The sequence below is a fragment of the Bubalus kerabau genome, chromosome 8 (genome assembly GCF_029407905.1).
Source record: "Bubalus kerabau isolate K-KA32 ecotype Philippines breed swamp buffalo chromosome 8, PCC_UOA_SB_1v2, whole genome shotgun sequence".
Lineage (NCBI taxonomy): Eukaryota > Metazoa > Chordata > Mammalia > Artiodactyla > Bovidae > Bubalus > Bubalus kerabau.
Genome location: NC_073631.1, coordinates 36,253,508 through 36,274,129, shown reverse-complemented (window position 1 = coordinate 36,274,129; position 20,622 = coordinate 36,253,508). Strand labels below are relative to the sequence as shown.

Sequence of the window (20,622 nt, the reverse complement as noted above, 5' to 3'; positions counted from 1 at the left end):
ATGTATGGATGTCAGAGTTGGACTGTAAAGAAAGCTGAGCACCAAAGAATTGATACTTTTGAAATTTGGTGTTGGAGAAGACTCTTGAGAATCCCTTGGACTGCAAGGAGATCCAACCAGTCCATCCTAAAGGAAATCAGTCCTGAATATTCATTGGAAGGACTGATGCTGAAGCTAAAACTCTGATACTTTGACCACCTGATACAAGAACTGACTCATTTGAAAAGACTCTGATGCTGGGAAAGATTGAAGGCAGGAGGAGGAAGAGACGACAGAGGATGAGATGGTTGGATGGCATCACCGACTCAATGGACGAGTTTGAGCCAGCTCCAGGAATTGGTGATGGACAGGGAGGCCTGGTGTGCTGCAGTCCATGGGATCGCAGAGTCGGACATGACTAAGTGACTGAACTGAACTGAACCTAAGTGTTAGTCACTCAGTCCTGTCCAACCTTTTGCTACACCATGGACTGTAGCCAACCAGGCTCTTCTGTCCATGGGATTTCCCAGGCAAGAACACTGGAATGGGTTGCCATTTCCTTCTCCAGGAGATCGTCCCAACCCAGGGATTGAACTCATGTCTCCTGCATTGCAGGAGGATTCTTAACCTCCTAAGCCACCAGTAAAGCCCACAGTAACATAGATGCAGTGCAGTAAACCAGAATTCATGGTTCCACACAGACGTGACCCAAGACAACAGTCTGTCCTAAAAGAAAAAAAAAAAAAAAAAAAACTCTGCAACTTTCAGAGTTAAAAGTAGCAGCACATGGTTCTACAGATATCAAACATCTTCTTGGATGAATTAAATTGCGCATTCTTCTAGCAGCACTAAGCCTAATCCTGTCCTCTAAGTGAGCATTACACCAATACCTCTTATGCGTGACTGCACTGACTGTTACTGAGGCTTACTACTATGGTCCCCTTAAGTCTTCTTCAGGCCTAAACAGCCGCAGCTCCTTTGACCCATCATCAAGTATTTGGAGACACTCTCCAAATAGTTCATCTTCCTAATTTACACCTTAAACTAACATCACCCTATTCCAATGTCCCTCTTCAAATATTGCATCTAAGTTGTATTGAAAGTGAAGTGAAAGTCGCTCAGTCGTGTCCAACTTTGCAATTCCATGGAATTCTCCAGGCCAGAATACTGGAGTGGGTAACCTTTCCCTTCTCCAAGGGATCTTCCCAACCCAGCGATCCAACCCAGGTCTCCCGCATTGCAAGCAGATTCTTTACCAACTGAGCTATCAGGGAAACCCTAAGTGAAAGTCATTCAGTGGTGTCCGACTCTTTGCAACTCCATGGACTATATAGTCCATGGAATTCTCCAGGCCAGTATTCTGGAGTGGGTAGCCTTTCCCTTCTCCAGGAGATCTTCTCAAACCAGGGATCGAACCCAGGCCTCCCACATTGCAGGCGCATTCTTTACCAGCTGAGCCATAAGGGAAGCCCAAGAACACTGGAGTGGGTAGCCTATCCCTTCTCCAGGGGATCTTCCCGACCCAAGAATTGAACCGAGGTCTCCTGCATTGCAGGCAGATTCTTTACCAACTGAGCTATCAGGGAAGCCACATAAGTTGTATTACTGACCTGTTAAATGCCCACTTTCTATGATCCAAGCACTCTGCCTATATTAGTAGAACCAAAGAATCCTTCCGCCTGCCCATCACTGCTTTTGGCAGCCGCATGACATTTGTGGCTTCAAAAGTACTTTTAAGCAAGAATCCCTCATCTTATACTTGAATATCTAAATTTCAGAACCAAAAAGGACAGTCCACATTTAAAACAATTATGCTTGCCCATTACTCTAGCCTTTTGCAATCATCTGAATCCCAATTCTGTTTTCCAACTCATTAAGTATCTTTCTCAGCTTTCTGACTTTACAAATTTTGGTTAAGCCTTCTCAAAACCAAACTACTGTTTCAACAGTCAAAGTAGAACAGTAACAGGACAGAGACTAGAGACTAAGACCAAAGGTTATTACATTGGAAACCTTCCTCCAGTTTATCATTAAATCCTTGAATTAATAACCTCTGGGTACATTTGTTCATGTATCCAAGACTCTTCCTAGATATACTATCATTCAGCATATACTTCTGCATTGGCTCAGACAGTAAAGCATCTGCCTGCAATGCAGGAGACCTGGGTTTGATTCCTGGGTCAGGAAGATCCCCTGGAGAAGGAAATGGCAATCCACTCCAGCACTCTTGCCTGGAAAATCCCATGGACGGAGGAGCCTGATAGGCTACAGTCCATGGGGCCGCAAAGAGTCGGACACGACTGAGCGACTTCACTTTCTTTTCTTTCTTTCTTTCTGCATCTTGTCCACAGGGATATGATATTTCAAACATCTAGCCAAACATCAAGAATCATGTGCCTGTATCATACTGCAGATCGACTGGTCACCTAACCCTTTGACCCTCAGTCAGCTTCTGTGCCTTTTCAGTCTCATTCTCAATCACTTCTTCCCCTGCTTGCCTCTAAATGCTGGTGTTTCCCTGAGCACCTCCCTCAACACACGGTGCTCACAGCCTAGGTGACCTCATCAACACCACTGGCTTCAATTACCTCTTACTAAGCGCCTCCTGGCTCCCAAGTCACCTCTTGGATGCACTCGCAAACATTCAGCTGTCTCTGGGAGAGCACTGCTTGGCTGTCCCTCGGGCACTTTAAACTGAGGATGCCAATAATGAACTCATCCTCTTTCTCCCAGCAGCCCTATTCATCTCTTACATTTTCAATCTCAATGAAAGGTAGAGTGTCTACCAAGTAGCCCAAGGCAAAACCCCTAGAAGTTGTGGTAGACTGAAATTGATCACTCAGCTGTTAAATCCATCTCCTAGCCTCCCCCTTTGACCACTTGCTTAGCTCTGACTTTTTTTTTCCTCCTCATGGGAGAGGTGAGAGCCTCCTAACTGAACTTCCTGCCTCCAATATTACCCCCTTTTATATTCCTCCACTCACAAACAAAATAATCTGTCTAATCTGATGTCAATGATTCCACAAAGTTTTTCTCACAAAAACCTCAGGCCCCATCTTCCTCATCATCTAGTTCCTTCTCGCCACTGTCACTCATACGCTTTTACTCCGGCCCATGAAGTGGTTGTGTGATTCAACTCCTCTGTGTGGTCACACAATCGGTTTACTTTGGCTAATAAGATAGGCTGGCCTCCGTGCATACTACACAATGACCTCCTCTTTGCTATAATAAGTTCAGCGGTCATTCCTCAGCTTTCCCTGCCTTATTATATCACTGGACCAAGCTGAGCGCTCCGTCACCACTGAAATGCCTACTTGGCTTCAGGCATCCCACGTTCCTGGTTTTTTCTTATTCCACTCCAACCCTTCTCAGTCTTTGCCAGTTCTTCCTCATGTCCCTGGTTTCTTTACGTTGGGACTTTCCTGCTTCAACCCTTAACCCCCTTATTTTTTCTGTCACCCTGCCTCCTCACACTCTTGGTGATGTCATACAGTTTTTTGGTTTTAAATGCCATATGCCAATGGACCTCTCTCAGTTCCCATCTCCTGCATGGCCATCTCGTGGCTTCATGACAAGCACAGCCTGGATGCCTCTGCTTGGGTAAGTGCCTCAAAGCTGACGTGTCTGAAACTGAGCCCCTGCTCTTGCCTGCTCCAGCTCCTGCGTGGGCTTCCCCAGTTTTTTGACTGGCAAGTCCTCCCTTTCAGTGACTCAGGCCTCGACATCTGGAGTCTCCCCTGACTTCTTGTCCTCCCATGTCTCACATCCAATCTGTTAGCAAACTCTCTGGTCTCTGCTTCTGAAGAGCCAGAGTCAGAGCTTCTCACCCCTTGCAAGTTTAAGTAGGGGACCAGGGAAGGCCTGACTAAGAAGATGACAACTGAGTAGAAACCTAAAGGACATGAGGGAGAAAGACAAGCAGATATCTGAGAAGAGAGCTGCAAACAAAGGAAGAACCAGGGCAGAAGCCCTGAGAAAAGTTTCCACTACATGTTCTGCAAAAGCAAAGATAACGGGGAGGCTGAAGTTGAATGAAGAATGGGGGGAATAGTAAGATGACATGAGAGGCTTAACGGAGGCCAGATCATGTTGGGCCCTGCAAGCCACCATCAAATCTTTGACTCTCAACGAAGCCTTAGAAGAGCTCTGGGCAAAAGATAACACATGTTTTAATGGGATCTCTTGACTGCTCTGCTAAGATCAAACTGGAGATCAAGATGGGAAACAACAGCCATCATCCAGGCGAGATCCTCTTGTGGTGTGGTCCAGCAGGCCAAGGGGCATTTTCAATAAAAGGCTGAAGTAAAAGGCTCATAAGTAGACAATGGCAGATACTCAAATGATGCTATATTTTGCAATATATCATATATTAAAATATTTTATAAATATTACAAAAAATACCTATAAAGAAACATTAATATCATTGGGAAATGCTTAAATAAGAGAGAAAAAGATACAATATCTACATAAACTATGCACTCACTTATAGCTAAAAAGGAAAAGAAAATATATAGGTAGGAAATGTGCTAAAACATTAATGCTAGATATCCCTAAGTGGGCCTCCCTGGTGACTCAGTGGTAAAGAATCTGCCTGCCAATGGAGGGGACACAAGTTTGATCCCTGATCAGGAAGATCCCCTGGAAAAGGAAATGGTTACCTACTCCAGTACTCTTGCCTGAAAAATCCCAAAGACTGAGGAGTCTGGCGTGCTACAGTCCATGGGGTTGCAGAGAGTAGGCACAATTTAGCAACTAAACAACAGTAATAAAGATGCCCTGCAGAAGCAGGAAGTTAGCAAGAGTTACAGTTGAAGAAATTCTAACAACAAAACAGGTCCCTGGGTTTCAGACAATTAAACTGTATCCCTCACTTTATACCTAGGGCAGTGGTCTCCACCTTTAGCCTGCCTCATAATCCTGTAGAGGGCTGGTTATGACAGATTGCTGGGCCTCAAACTCAGAGTTCCTGATTCAGGAGGGTGTGTACAGGATCCAATAACCTGTATTTCTAACAAGTGCCTGGGGAATATTGACAGTCCTAGTGTTAGGATCACATTTTGAGAGCCATGGACTAAGGGGAAAGAACCTAATAAAAGTGAAGTTTTAAATAGGTTAAATAACATCCTGAATTCCAGAGCTGTAAATTGACTTGAGAATAAACTTCAATATATTCTGATCCCTGGGCTTTTGTTTCAGAGTCTTAAATCTGGTACAATTAAGAGAAGGTGTCAATTAGGATTAAATGTGTTATAAAGATCAATTCCTTTTTATAGCTGAAAAGAGTGGAAGTCAGTCACTCTATAATATTTTCAAGGCAGTGATTAGTGCCCCCAGAGAAGAGGACCTGTACCTTACTCATTTCTAAAACCCCTAAAGTGCCTTAAACAAGAAGACAGTTAATCACCATTTGCTGAATAGGATGAAATGCCTGCCCTAATGAGTCTATCTCATGTTGGGTGGGTTGAAGGGGCAGGTGTTCAGAGCCTCTGGTAAGGCATTCCTGCACCTCTGAGTGACTCAGAAAATGGAACCGGCTCTGGGCATATGACGCAGACAAAGGCCCTCTTTCCTCTGGATGGATACAGACCTGCGTCAGGGCAGCTGGCTGGGCACCCTGATCACTGCATGGACTCCCACTCTTACATGGCCCCACGGCTGGGTACAACTCACCCAGCCTTGCAGGATAGGTCTGTGTGTGTGAAGATTTTGTGGAACAGGGTATGGATGCCCCAGAGCAAGCGACAGGCTGGAACAGCGAAAAGTCTGTCTGTTTAGTACTCTAGGAAGGGTTAGACATGGTGGTGGTTTAGTTGCGAAGTCAAGTCTGGCTCTTGCGATCCCATGAACTGCAGCCCACCAGACTTCTAAATCCCTGGGATTTCCCAGGCAAGACTACTGGAGTGGTTTGCCATTTCCTTCTCCAGGGGATCTTCCTGACCCAGGGATCCAACCTGCATCTCCTGCTTGGCAGGCGAATTCCTCACCACCTGGGCCACTGGGAAGCAGGTCATAGGAACTGACCCAGGAGTAAATGGTTTCCTCTGGATGAGATGCCCTATCATCACCACCCACAGCCTCGTACTCATGCTGGGGGTCTCAGCTTAAAAATCTCTTTTTTGGGGAATCCCTCCCACCCCAACCAGACTAAAAAGGCTATGTACACCCACTGCACACAGTTCCCATCACAACTTATGACAAATGTAATTACCTGATATACAGTGTTGCTTTGAGTCTGCCCACATGAGATTATAAAGCTCAATGTGGGGAAGACCACACATTTTATTCAACATTTTACTGCTAGTACCTGGTACATGAGTACATAATAAATGTGTTTAATGTTGAAATATTACATATAACTTCAATTAAGAAAGGCAAAAAGGGATAAGAATTATCCTTGGTTTCTTCAGCGGAGGGCTTCCCCAGTGGCTCAGATGATAAAGAATCTGCAATGCACGAGACCCAGGTTTGATCCCTAGGTTGAGAAGATCCCCTGGAGAAGGAAATGGCAACCCATTCCAGTATTCTTGTCTGAAGAATCCCATAGACAGAGGAGCCTGGTGGGCTACAGCTCATGGGGTCGCAAAGAGACAGACACAACTGAGCGACTAACACTTTCTTCAGGGAGAAGGAGACGACCACCAAAATTTAACTTTTTTTTGCGATAAGCAAGAATTATTCTAGGATCCAAGGCACTGCTGAAGAATACACTCTGATAGGAAAACGTGCCACCCTATACTATGCTCTGCTATTTCTATCCCTTGTGCTAAAATATGACACTTCACAGATCTGTCAACTCTTGGTTTTACATTGTAAATATTGACGGTGTGAATACTTGCTTGCATTTGCCTAAAACATGAGAAATGGTTCTGAGCATAAGAACTTGAAATGGAAAATTCACCTTCACAAGCATAACAGGCAAGATTAATTATGTTAACTGCTTGAAAACAGAAGCCAAGTCCTAACTTCTCCAGTGACAGTGTGGCTTTAGACTCCCTAAGCCCTTAACCCACAGCCCATGACCTTCAGAGACTTCCTACAGAAAGGTTAAAGGTTATTTCTCAACTACTCCCATCAAAGTCTCAAACAGAAAATAGGACCATTTACAAGTCTTCCAACTTCTGACATGGATGACCCAATTTCTTAGCAAATCTTAGAATACTATAATGATAAAACTCTACTCCATCGCTATTAGGCTTCCCAGGTGGTGCCAGTGGTAAAGAACCCCCCTGCCAATGAAAGTAATCATCAGAAATGCAGCTTTGATCCCTGGGTCAGGAAGATCCTCTGGAGTAGGGCACGGCAACCCACTCCAGTATTCTTGCCTAGAGAATCCCATGGACAGAGGAGCCTGGTGGGGTATAGTCCGTAGAGAGTCAGACACAACAGAAGCAACTTAGCATCCATACATGGCCATCACTACCACCTCACCTGCCAGTTGGTACCATCCCACCACTCCACAGGAACCACTATGGCAAGAGCGCGAGTGAGCTAACTGTCAAATTCAAACTTCTCTTTTCGGGTCACATCTTATTTGAATTTCTTTGGACCACTGACACTACAACCAACCCCCTCCTTCATCAAAGGCACTTCTCCTTTTCCCCCTAATTCCACACTATTGTGTTTCCCTGAAACCCGCTATTCCTTATCTGTTTCCTTTGGGTACTTCTCAGTTTCTGCCCCCTTTAACGTCAGTAAAACCCAAGTTTGATCTTTCACTTCTTGTGCTCACTCCTTGGATGATCTCATGCAACCCAGCAGTGTCAACCATGCCTTTCATTCAGGTGAGCTCCATGTCTCCACTCCAGCCTAGACCACGGCCTGAGCCAAAGGGCCTGCCACCTACCTGCCTAGTGAACCCTTGAAAGGTTGGCTCTCCAGAACCAAGCTCCTTATCTCCTCTTCCTCATACTCCTCCTCATGGAGGCTGGAGGCACCAGCCTCTAGACAAGGCAGAACCTTCCATTCCCTCACCCTCCACATCTACCCACAGGCAGTTCTACCTTCCCTCTTTCCATCTTCACAACTACTCCTCAACTGAGGTTCTGTCATCCTTTACCTGGACGCTTACAACTGCTCCTGGCAGGCCTCACCTCTTTCTATGTTCCACTCCTATGTGACCTCCATACTGTTGCCAAACTATATTTTGTTACCCGTGATTTTTAAATCCTTCTATGGCTTCCCATCACCTACCAAATGAAGAGCAGCTTCTTAGCAGGATGGAAGGTCCTCTATGATCAGCTTCTGCCTGCCTCTCAGGCTCATCTCTCATCAGGCTCCTCATAGCATGCAGCACTCCAGTTATATCCAATTAGAGAGGAACTGTTCTGAGCTGCTGCCATTTTCAATCTGCGCTCTACATCAAAAATGTCTTCGCCCAAACTAGCCCAACCTCATATCTGACCCTTGTTTGTTTGGCAAATTCCTACTCACCTCTCCAGACTCCTTCACCTCTTCTGCAGGGCCTTTTTTGATCCTTTCCACTAGATTTACGGCCCCTTTCTTCTTTCATGGCGACAAATCACTTCACCGCAATTGTTAGTTTCCATATCTGACTCATCCTTACCCAATTAAATTTTACTTTTTTAATTTGGAATTTCACATCAGCTGACATTTTTCCTGGCACAGTAACGGTTTAAACTCAGTAATGGTGGAATAAAAACCATTGGCCAAAAAGTCATGATTCAATCAAGATTCAGAGAAACCAGAAAAATTATATTATGTAGGAATGTAGAACAGTGAAGTAAGAATCAAGAGAGTTTGTGATTTAATTTTCCAAATTTAAATAATGCATACATAATTCAGTTAGTTCTGTTCTTTTTATGCACTTTTCTCTCATACAGTCTCTCTTCTAATACCTTACTCCAACTCTTGAATCATCTGTTGGCTTTTATCCTTTTGTTCCTCTGGCAGTCCCATTAATGAGTCAAAAATTCCATTGTATTCAATTCTTGGATAAGACTATTTTCTCTGAACCTCTAAAGTTTCTCTGTAGACCCTTTCTGAAACATCAGGATCAAAGTCTACTCAGCTAGCAATCATCAACTTTCATATATTTATAAAGTTTCCTTTAACTCATACTTTTAACTCATATTCATGCTCACAATTGAGACAGGCAGATCTCTTTTTATCACTATCATTTTACAAATGTAAAGCAGATACCCAGAAACCTAGAAGATATTTATCCTTTTAAGTTCCCCCATAAATAGTTTGAAGAAAATTAATTTTATACTTTGTGATGTTTAGTCCTCACTGTTTTTTATTGTTGTTAATTTAAACGCCATTTATCAAAGTCACATCCTACTGGTGTCCTTCAACTGCTGGTACACTGACTGTACTTTTATTACTGTCTCCTCTGTCCGCGCTTGTGCGTCCACCCTACTGACTGATCCCCAGCTGAGCATTCCAAAGCAATCACTTTTCTCCCCTTCTCTGCTCCATAATCAATGACTTTGACAAAGGAAGCTGTATTATATGAGTTTCACCCAGAGTCCAGTCCTCTGCAAAGAATCTTAAGTGAAACTTTGCACATATCCCAGCCACTCTCTTGTGAACTCGGGGGATCATAAAAAGATTCTTCCCAGGCCAGCTTTCTCTGCTTCTCCTCTGCCAAAACTAGGCAAGGAAAATGAGAGTCTATGTGATTTAGTTAAATACGATGACTTTTTATAAAAATACTGATAAATGAGGATGAGGCTGCAAGTACTGGCGGCCATGAGGTTTAGAATTACCTGCAGATTTTCCCTTCGACATCCTCTCCTTGTCATTAAGAGCCGGCTTTAGTTTCCAGCCTCATGCCCCTCCCTCACTTTCAGGGCTCTCACTTTCCTCCCCACCAGTGGTGCTATCCCTTATGCGGGGCATTCCTTTTCTGTTAATAAAGAGTGGAAAGGGATTAACAGGCAGGAGTGGACACAAAATAGTTACTTTTTAGTGTTACATCTTTATTTACAAGAGTTTGGCCCACATTCCATAGCTGTTATCTCACAGGAAGGCCCCTCCCCACACATAAGCACCAGCCAACTCTTACCCTCAAAGCCTGAAAAACTCCTCCATTCTCACATCCCTCTTAAAAACAAAGTTAGAGAGAAACAATAATCAATTCTATAAATTAGCTCAGTGGGTTAGACCAGAGGCCAAAGAGCAGATTCAGCCCCCTGGCCCGGCCAAAGGAACCCCTAACTCCCAGTTAAACATCTACTAACTGTTCGTCAGTCATCAGAACATAACTGGATCTGCGTGTCACCATTTCTAAAAACACAAGCCACAGGCATGTTCAGGAGCATCCTCCTATCATTTTATTTATTCCCATCAATTCGAACTTGAAACATCAAGGAACTGAGTCAAGTGAAATTTGTAAACTCACTATAATTAACTGAACACAGCCTTCTGGAACCTTCAGTCAACCCCCTGCCTCTGGTTTCACTATATCTGTCTCAGGGTGCAAACTCCATTCTGTCTGGGTCTGCATGGATAGAACATGTGCTTACCTAAAGGATCGGTCTAGCTCTAGTGGTCACCATCCCCTCACTAGCCCTCACTTGCACCTGTTTCAAGTAAAGCCTCCATCACTAAGAATTAATTTTACAAGAATCTGACTTTTCACTTAAGGAAAAAAAAATGTTTTGCATAATTGGGACTAGGGGCTGGAGGCAAGGTTTTCAGTTTGTCCTGTTACAACTACTCAATCTGAAGATGACCAAGAAGTGGGCTTTCTCTGGAAGCCTGGAAGAATGGACTATTCCCAGGTGACAGAACACAGATTAAACAAGTAATTATCCTAATAAGCTCTGAAATTAAACACAGCTGTTTGCTGAGCTCTAGCCCTGATTTCCCCAATTATAACACTACTGTGTGCTGGTATACATGCCTTTGATCTGAATTTCTTTCATTTCAGTCTGTCCTAGGACTGAGACTGTGGGAGAGGAAGATGGATGAGGTCTAGAATGCAGATATTCTATAATTCAAGCCTGGGTAAAATTCAAAAGTGACACAAAGGAACAAGGTCTGGTCTTGCTTCCCAGAGGGGATATTAACTAACCCATTTTTGTTACATTAAAATAAAATGACCCATCACCCTGATTCCTAGCAATCTTCCTAAAACAGTATTCACTGCTCACATCCTCCTCAACATAATCACTCAAAGTAGGTCAGAAATGTTGCTTCCTTCCCCTCATTGATTTTCATTAAGAGGATGCACTTTCTGGAACACTAAAGGGGAAGATAAACACCCAGTACAGCTACCAATGACATCCCCTGTACATTTTTGGCATTATTAAGTAGAGTTCTCCCAAAAGCAGGGGAAAAAAAATCTCATCACTCCTATTTATCTTTCTTGGCTGTATATCAACGATAATCTCAAACTTCAAAATACACAGTAGTAGTGCTTCAGCCAGCTGATGAACATCTCCCAAAAGGAGAGACATTAACTCTGTCTTTTCTAATTTTCTAGATCACCAACCCACCTCTTCCCTAAGTACACATTCTTTTTCTTCCTAATTCACGTCCATGTTTTGCCAAAAGGATGCCAAGCGACACCACACACTGGCTTGGCAAGTCCCCGGGGCCTTGTCAGGACGCTGAGTGCAAAGGAAGGGGTTTGTACACACTGGGGAGTGGCGAAGGGGGAGCTGGAAGCCCTCGGCAGCAGTGCCGGCTCTCCAAACCCCACTGGCAGGGCTTCCCCGGTCCCCTGCCCTTGGTGAAAACTCTCCTCGGCCCCAGGTCCTCAAGCCTGGCACTCCAGAAAAGCGCCGCCAAGTCCTTCAGAGCCCTCAAAACACAGGAGTGCAGAAAGCATCCCCTCAAAGCCAGCAAAGCCACACATCCTCTCTCGGCCAGCTTCTCGGGGCGGGCAACTTCATCCCTGGAAACAAACGAAAAGCCCGGTCCTCTCAGGAAGGAAAGAGGTGACAGCAGAGAGCAGTAAATGGGCACGACCCTCATCCCGCACCTCCCGTCCCCCACCCCCACCCCCACCCCCCGCAAACTCCAGGTTTCAGAGCAGGTGCGGCTCACCTCCAGGCAAGGAGGAAGCGGGCGGCCGGAGGTGGAGGGCAAGTCCCCAGCCCAGGCCGCCTGGCAGCCGGCGAGTGCCCAGCAGCAGATCCAGGCGGGGCTCCAGGGCGGCGAGAGTCCGCTGCGGGGAGCCCTGGCCTGCCGCCCCCGGCCCCTCCCCCGCGCCGGCCCTGGGCGGAGGAACAGCATCTCCTTCCCGCTGCGGTCGGCCCGCCGGCCGGCTGGAAAGCAGCCTCCCGGGGTGGGGCGCGTTCTGCTCCCGGGCCGCTAGGGCTGCGCGCTCAGCTCACAGCTGACAGCTCCGCTGTGCTCGCGGCCCAGGCGGCCGGCGCCCGTGCTCCCGTCACGCCGGAGGGAGGGACCGCGGGGCGCGGGCGCGGCGCGGGGGCGGGACGCGGGGCGGGGACGCGGGAGCCCGAGAGCAGGTGCAGCAGGCGGGGTCTGCGGCCCAGCCTCTCCGGTCCTGGGGTGCCGCGTGGTCGCCGGGGGCTGGAGCTTCATTACACTGTAGAGGGGGAGAGAGGCCGGGGTGTCTCCTGTCCCCGGTCCCCTCTGCCCACCAGGAGGGGCGCCCCGGGGGGAGCCAGAGTAAAATCCAAGACCTCGGGACATTGTTTTCTGGCGGCCGGTCTTTAAATGCTTCCTACTTCCCGCGTTACGCACAAACACACCCAGATGAGCCACAGGAGCATCCTTTCGTAAGAATCCAACTAGCTGGCGTCACATCGAATTTGGGGGTGATTTGGATGAGCATCAAATGGCGGGGAAGAAAAGGAGAATGAAATTTAGATCCAGGTTGTGACTCAGTATTCTAAGTTACTTGACGAGAATAATGACAATTCCTAACCCATAGGTTGTTATGCGGGTTAAATAAGATGATACACTGTTAAGCACCCGAGAATGCCTGACAAGTAGATGTGGTGCGCGTTGAAATCAGTAGTGAGGGATCATGGATGCTGCTGCTGTTACTTACGGGGATAACTGTGCAACCTTGGACAAATAAGCCCTTTTGTTCTGGAAGAAGCAGGTTTTCCATCTGTACGATAACTGGGGTAGTCTTTTTCTTTCATTCAAAAACATGTTGAGTTGGGTGGTGGGCATCAAGTGGTGAGCAAGACGAACATTACAGCTTCCTCAGTGTTGGAGATCCCTTCCTCTAAAATTCTGTGAAGGGATGAGTTATCCTGTTCTTCAAAAGCAGCACCCAGATTTATTTTAATTGAGCACCTAGAGACATCTACCTGGCGGACCCAATGTAAGTTGAACTGAATTGCCTGTGGCACTATCCTAATGTCCCTTTAATAAACATTTCCACGTAAAATGTGCAAGTCCCTTTCTCTCTCTCTCCTTCTCTCCCTCTATCCTGTTTCATGTGTTCTGATACAGTTATGTAAACTTTAAAAATAAAATAAAATAAAAAAAAACATGTTTACTGTTAACATTTTGGAAAATATTGAAGACTATCAGGAAGAGCATAAAATCACTAGGGAACCCACCACCCAGAGATACTATTAGTGGTATTAGCATGTTGAGGTATTTCCTTCTTGGCATTTAATTGCGTCTCTGCTGCAAAACTGGGATTATAATTTGTAACCTGCTTTTATTTTTTCCTTAGTATTAATATTTTCTCAAGTCATTAAAGTCTCTGACAGCACAACTTAAGTAACCATATAATACATAATATATTCTACTGTTTGGATTATATATAATTTACTTTTGGATATTAGGCACTGTTTCTCAAGTATTCAATGTTATTAATCATTCAACCCTGTATATTCACTAGTAGGACTGATGCTTCACCTGAAGCTCAAATACTTCGGCCACCTGATGCAAAGAGCCAACTCATTGGAAAAGACCTTAATGCTGGGAAAGATTGGGGGCAGGAGGAGAAGGGGGTGACAAAGGATGAGATGATTGGATAACATCACCAACTCAGTGGACATGAGTTTGAGAAAACTCTGCTGCTGCTGCTGCTAAGTCGCTTCAGTTGTGTCTGACTCTGTGTGACCCCATAGATGGCAGCCCACCAAGCTCCCCCATTCCTGGGATTCTCCAGGCAAGAACACTGGAGTGGGTTGCCATTTCCTTCCCCAATGCATGAAAGTGAAAAGTGAAAGTGAAGTCGCTCAGTTGTGTCCAACTCTTCGCGACCCCATGGACTGCAGCTTACCAGGCTCCTCCGTCCGTGGGATTTTCCAGGCAAGAGTACTGGAGTGGGGTGCCATTGCCTTCTCCGTTGACAAAACTCTACGAGATAGTAAAGGACAGGGAAGCCTGGCATGCTCCAGTCCATTGTGTCTCAAAGAGTCGGACACAACTTAGTGACTGAACAACAACAGTAATTTTAGAATGAATATACGTCTCCTTTTAATTTTCTATGGTGCTTTTCTAAATTTGAAATCATTGGATTACATAGCATGTGCATTTTTAAAGGTTTTGGTGAGTAGTGCACAAATTCCTTAAAAAAATTTTTATCAGTTGCTATCAGCAGTTTATGAGTACTTACTTCATAACTTTCTAAATTATAATGCTTCATGTATCTGCCATTTTTGTAAAAGAGAAAAATGCGACTGTTAATATTTTTAAAATGTATAGTATTTTTTTTATTTAGTAATGTTACCAAACTCATGTTCAGCTGCTCACCACTCAAAAGCCAATAATGGAGAGCCAAGTGTTGGTAGAAAGAAAAGTTTGCCTTAATCAGAAGGCTGGCAATCTGAAGAGAAGGAGGACTCATGTGCCAGAACCAACTCCCCAGATTCTGCTCAGCCATGAGAGTTTTTGAAGGGAAAGGGGGGAAAGAATATCAGTGAATTACCAAGGTACAAGCTTAGATTCTGCACCATTCTTCACTGTGCACAGACCGGCTGACTCCTCTTTATCTTTTCTTCAGATGTCATCTTGCCCATGTCATCTGCCTGCAGGATTGCAAAGGGGGCTGCTGGGGGTACAGAGCTGCTCATGCTTAACTATTTAATTATTCATTTTTCTTTTAGTCTAAGGAAGGAATTCACAGGTTAGGCATGGCATGGTGTGCATTCAGTAGAATATAAGTCAGGAGTAAAGTTAAATTGTCTAGCAATCTCATTCCTATAATTAGATTCTTTTAGGGTTAGAGAGGAACAGGAATGAGCAAGCAGAAAAGGGGCAAAAGAGCTTCTTTCAGTAACACAATAATTTTTCACATATATTTACCAGCTATATAGTTCCTTCTCCTGTTGGTGTGTGAATTTTTCACTGACACTCTTTGACCATTTTTCTATTTCAGTTCAATCTTTTTTATTGATTTGTAAGCAGTCTTTGTAAGTTTTATATATTATACCTTTGCTTACCATATATGTCACAAATGCTCCTCTCAGTTTGTAGTCTTCTTTTTAATTTTGTTTCTGGTGACCTTTTCTGCAAAAGACTGTCATTTTTATGTACTCAAATATTGCCACATTTCCTTTTGTGAGTTCTTCCTTTGTTTTATGCTCAGAGGTACTGTACCTTTGCAAGATCAAATAGATGCCTATATTTTCTTATTTTGTTATTACTTTCTTTATATGTTTTTATTATTTAATCCATTCAGAATTTGAGTCAAATTATATTATTATTTTTGTCACCTAAGTGGGACCTAACAACATGGTTAATGGATTAAAAACAGTTTTTTCCTTGTAAAAAATAAAAGTCATCCCAGTCACCTTAGCTTACATGACAATTACAAATTTTCCTAAATGGGACAATTTGCCACTTTCAATAAATGATTTTCTCGTAGGATTTTCACCTAGAGAAAACGTGTTCACCTTAAGTAATTAAAACCAGCATGCAGACTGGTAGAGAAAGGAAAATTCTAAAAAAACTCTGTGGTTCCTTTGTACTTATTTATTTTAGAATTTAACTGTAGGTTATTCAGTTGATTATTGATTATCTGATCAATCAGTTCAGTTCAGTCACTCAGTAGTATCCAACTGTTTTCAACTCCATGGACTGCAGCACACCAGGCCTCCCTGTCCATCACCAACTCCCAGAGTTTACTCAGACTCATGTCCATTGAGTCAGTGATGCCATCCAACCATCTCATCCTCTGTCGTCCCCTACTCCTCCCACCTTCAATCTTTCCCAGCAACAGGGTCTTTTCTAATGAGTCAGTTCTTCGCATCAGGTGGCAAAAGTATTGGAGTTTCAGCTTCAACATCAGTCCTTCTGATGAATATTCAAGGTTGATTTCCTTTAGGATGGACTGGTTGGATCTTCTTGCAGTCCAAGGAACTCTCAAGAGTCTTCTCCAGCACCACAGTTCAAAAGCATCAATTCTTCGGCACTCAGCTTTCTTTATAGTTCAACTCTCACATCCATACATGACTACTGGAAAAACCATAGCTTTCACTAGATGGACCTTTGTTGGCAGAGTAATATCTTTGTTTTTTAATATGCTGTCTAGATTGGTCATAACTTGTCTTCCAAGGAGCAAGCGTCTTTTTATTTCATGGCTGCAGTCACCATCTGCAGTGATTTTGGAGCCCAAGAAAATAAAGTCTGTCACTGTTTCCACTGTTTCCCCATCTATCTGCCATGAAGTGATGGGACCAGATGCCATGATCTTAGTTTCCTGAAAGTGGAGTCTTAGGCCAACTATTTCACTCTCCTCTTTCATTTTCATCAAGAGGCTCTTTAGTTCTTCGCTTTCTGCCGTAAGGGTGGTGTCATCTGCATATCTGAGGTTATTGATATTTTTCCCGGCAATCTTCATTCCAGCTTCTACTTCATTCAGTCCAGCATTTCTCATGATGTACTCTGCATAAAAGTTAAATAAGCAAGATGACAATATACAGCCTTGACGTACTCCTTTCCCGATTTGGAACCAGTTTGTTGTTCCGTGTCCAGTTCTAACTTTTTTCTTGACCTGCATACAGATTTCTCGGGAGGCAGGTCAGGTGGTCTGGTATGCCCATCTCTTTCAGAATTTTCCACAGTTTATTGTGATCCACACAGTCAAAGGCTTTAGCATAGTCAATAAAGCAGAAGTAGATGTCTTTCTGGAACTCCATTGCTTTTTTGATGATCCAACGGATGTTGGCAATTTGATCTCTGGTTTCTTTGACTTTTCTAAATCCAGCTTGAACATCTGGAAGTTCTCCATTCACATAATGTTGAAGGCTAGCTTGGAGAATTTTGAGCATTACTTTGTTCACGTGTGAGATGAGTACAATTGTGCAGTAGTTTGAGCATTCTTTGGCATTGCCTTTCTTAGGGATTGGAATAAAAACTGACCTTTTCCAGTCCTGTGGCCACTGCTGAGTTTTCCAAATTTGCTGGCATATTGGGTGCAGCACTTTCACAGCATCATCTTTTAAGATTTGAAATAGCTCAACTGGAATTCTATCACCTCCACTAGCCTTGTTTGTAGTGATGCTTCCCAAGGCCCACTTGACTTCACATTCCAGGATGTCTGGTTCTAGGTGAGTGGTCACACCATCGTGGTTATCTGGGTCATGAAGAAACTCGTTTCGCAGTAAAATAATTAAGTCCAGTGCTCCTGGGTTTCACTAGTAATTCCACAAAACCTTCACTCAAAAGCACCCGACTTACAGCATAGCAGAATGATCCAAGTAACCAATTTACTGAGTCAGCTGGGAAATAATGCCTTTTGACATTAGGGTGGTACCCTTCAGTGTAAAATATACAATATTATCTGAACTAGTGACTAATATGTGATGCTGTTTCTCCCCAAATGAGACTTATATTAATAAAAGAAAAAATTAATATATGATTATATACATAAAAGGATAAGGGAGAAACTGTGGGCAGGGACAATCATTTCCATTTCTGCAATTGCTTCTGAGATTATCTGTGGCATTGATCACTTTCTTCCTCCTTCATTCATGCTCAGACAGCTCCTCAGCTGGTCATGGTTCTTTGGCTAATAGGCTGATCAAAAGCCTAATCCCTGAGTAGGTCTGAACCTTGGCGATACTTGCTATATAGGGTTGCTGTGGTCTGCCATCAGAGAAGGTGATGGCACCCCACTCCAGTACTCTTGCCTGGAGAATCCCATGGACGGAGGAGCCTGGTAGGCTGCAGTCCATGGGGTCGCTAAGAGTCGGACACGACTGAGCGACTTCACTTTAACTTTTCACTTTCATGCATTGGAGAAGGAAATGGCAACCCACTCCAGTATTCTTGCCTGGAGAATCCCAGGGACAGAGGAGCCTGTTGGGCTGCCGTCTATGGGGTCGCACAGAGTCGGACACTACTGACGCGACTTAGCAGCAGCAGCAGCAGTGGTCTGCCATTAACTTTCGGCACTGGATATCACAATACTAGGAGGTACTCCAGAGGAATTCCTGAGCTCCATCTTAGAAACTCATAGTTAACCACTCTAGTAAACTTTATTTTTCTTCCTGGTCCATTGGCAGGAGGAGCCCAAAAAGCCAAAAGCAATTTTAACATCCCAAATTTCAGTTCAATTGTCTCCCCCAATGGAATATTTATCCACTGAATAATAAGACCTTCAGGCTAGCAGGACTTGGACTTGGGAAGGAAAATTTTGTGCTTTGGTCATTCAGCATAGTAATAAGAAATACCACCCACATTGTACTCCTTGATTTCTGGACCAATATGTCCTGGTTTGGGGAGAAACAGCATCACATATTAGTCACTAGTTCAGATAATATTGTATATTTTATACTGAAGGATAACATCCTAATGTAAAAACGCATTATTTCCCAGCTGATTCAGTAAGTTGGTTCCTTGGATCATTCTGCTATGCTGTAAGTTGGGTGCTTTTGAGTGAAGGTTTTATGGAATTACTAGTGAAACCCAAGAGCACTGGCCTTAATTATTTTGCTGTGAAATGAGTTTCTTGATAAAAACAATATTCTATGAGAACACATGGTATAATAAGGTAAGATGTAAATAAGGCATTAAGTCAACAGACTCAGCAAAATGGCCCAGGAAAACAAACCAGAACCAGATTGTGTTTACTCCAGTGAGGACAGAATACTGTTCACTCCATAATGGAAAGGACTCAGTATAAGCAACCAGCAGGTAGGCTGCCCTCTCATTGTTATACAATATGGAGAGCTTTCTATTGGTCTCTACATCTGGCTGATTGGCATTTAGCAGTAGTGGGAGAGCCAGGTCAACCTCAGAGAGAGGCAATCAATTTCTTTATGGAGGCATATCCAATCACCATCACTGCTATGGTGCACTATTGTTTATAAGCTCATTGACACAGTAAGGTCACTAGGGAAAGAAGCTGACTGCCGTCAATGGCGAGTCATCTGGTTTACCTGGTCATTGACCATGTGGTGAAAATTCACATGGGATATTAATATTCCCACAGGCTAGGCCCGTTTCAAGAGATACACACACATAATTCTTCCCCAATCCTCCTTATCAGCAAAACTCCAATCCTATTCTTCCCAAATTCCTTCACCAAATGGCCTAACTTTTAGTTATTACCTGTGAGCTGGTGTAGAGCTGACATCATGTCACCTTCCTGGTAGAGTTCACCATAAGGATTGTACCCACTGGAGGAGTTCCCTTCATTGTCCTTCAGAGCCACTCATGATTTATTTGTTAATCAATGTAAAAGCAGAGGATTGGTCCTTGAGTTTTTCAGCACATAATTCTAAGGCCAGAAGGCATGAACTAAAAAATCAAAGAAAAGTTAAACCACTTGGAAGCAGAATATTATGCTGAGTTAGATAAATGTCAACACAATTTTTTTTCTGTACATACATTGTTCCAAGAATCCTCTTCCCTCTGCAATAACCAGCTTGTCTGTGAACCATATACTCAATATTTGCATGCCTATCAGCTAATATTGATATTAGGTGAGACAGGAACATTGCTAGCAACTAAAGCTGAGCCATCAGAAATCCTGTGACCTGACAATTCCTTTATCATTTTATCCACTTCCCTATTCCAAAAGAAACACAAGTATGATTGGCATGCACAGATTCTGCAAATCCATTTACCCAGATAAGAGCAGGGAAGGAAATAAATTCTAGCCCCTTAAAGGTCAGGGATATGCAATTTTTATTTCATGTAAGTGACTTCAGTCAAATAATTTGGAAGAAAAGACTAGGTGAGTGGATGCAGATTTTTTTTAAGGTTTTAAATGTTAAGCACTGTAAAGAAGTCAACAACTGAACCTCAGGAAAGGATTGGCCTTTAAAGATCACTGAGCCAAATCCCATCTCAAATCCCTGAATCCTCTTGGCAAGTCTCCCTCAAATGACTTTCCAGACTTTAAAAAACATTTCAGTGCTGAGAAGTCACTACCTTTGCAGACAGCCATGTAAGGAAGCCTTTCTTCAGGGGAGCAAAACATCTGTGCCGCAGTCACAGTTCTAACGCGGGCCCAAACAGGGCCAGCCCCATTCCCCTTTCAGTGACAACCCTTCCAATAGCCTCTTCTATCATCATCTTCTTTTCTCCAAAATAAGTGTCCCCAATTTCTTCCACAATTTTTCACATGATCTGACTTTTCATTCACCTCAATTTTCCAATATTCCTCTTGAAAGTATACATTTAAACTGAAGTTGTAGCATAGATTTAGTATGCAATAGAGTAGACGTATAATTCCATATATTCTAAAGAGACTGTAGTTTTTTCAACTTCATGTCCAGGTGGATTTTT

At 43.7% G+C, this 20,622-nt stretch overlaps 1 protein-coding gene across 3 annotated transcripts in view; it reads right to left on the bottom strand.

The window, feature by feature from the left end:
- The window catches only part of ELAPOR2 (endosome-lysosome associated apoptosis and autophagy regulator family member 2), a 215,511-nt gene extending 203,154 nt beyond the window's left edge, over nt 1-12,357 (bottom strand). Inside the window, exon 1 of one of the 3 annotated variants that reach the window (XM_055590066.1) lies at nt 11,995-12,357. In XM_055590066.1, coding sequence (XP_055446041.1) covers nt 11,995-12,183 — 189 coding nt within the window. In that variant the 5' untranslated portion in view covers nt 12,184-12,357. The remainder of the gene's footprint in view (nt 1-11,994) is intronic. The other 2 variants (XM_055590062.1, XM_055590063.1) reach the window with 2 other exon arrangements.
- Between the last annotated feature and the right edge of the window lie 8,265 nt (nt 12,358-20,622).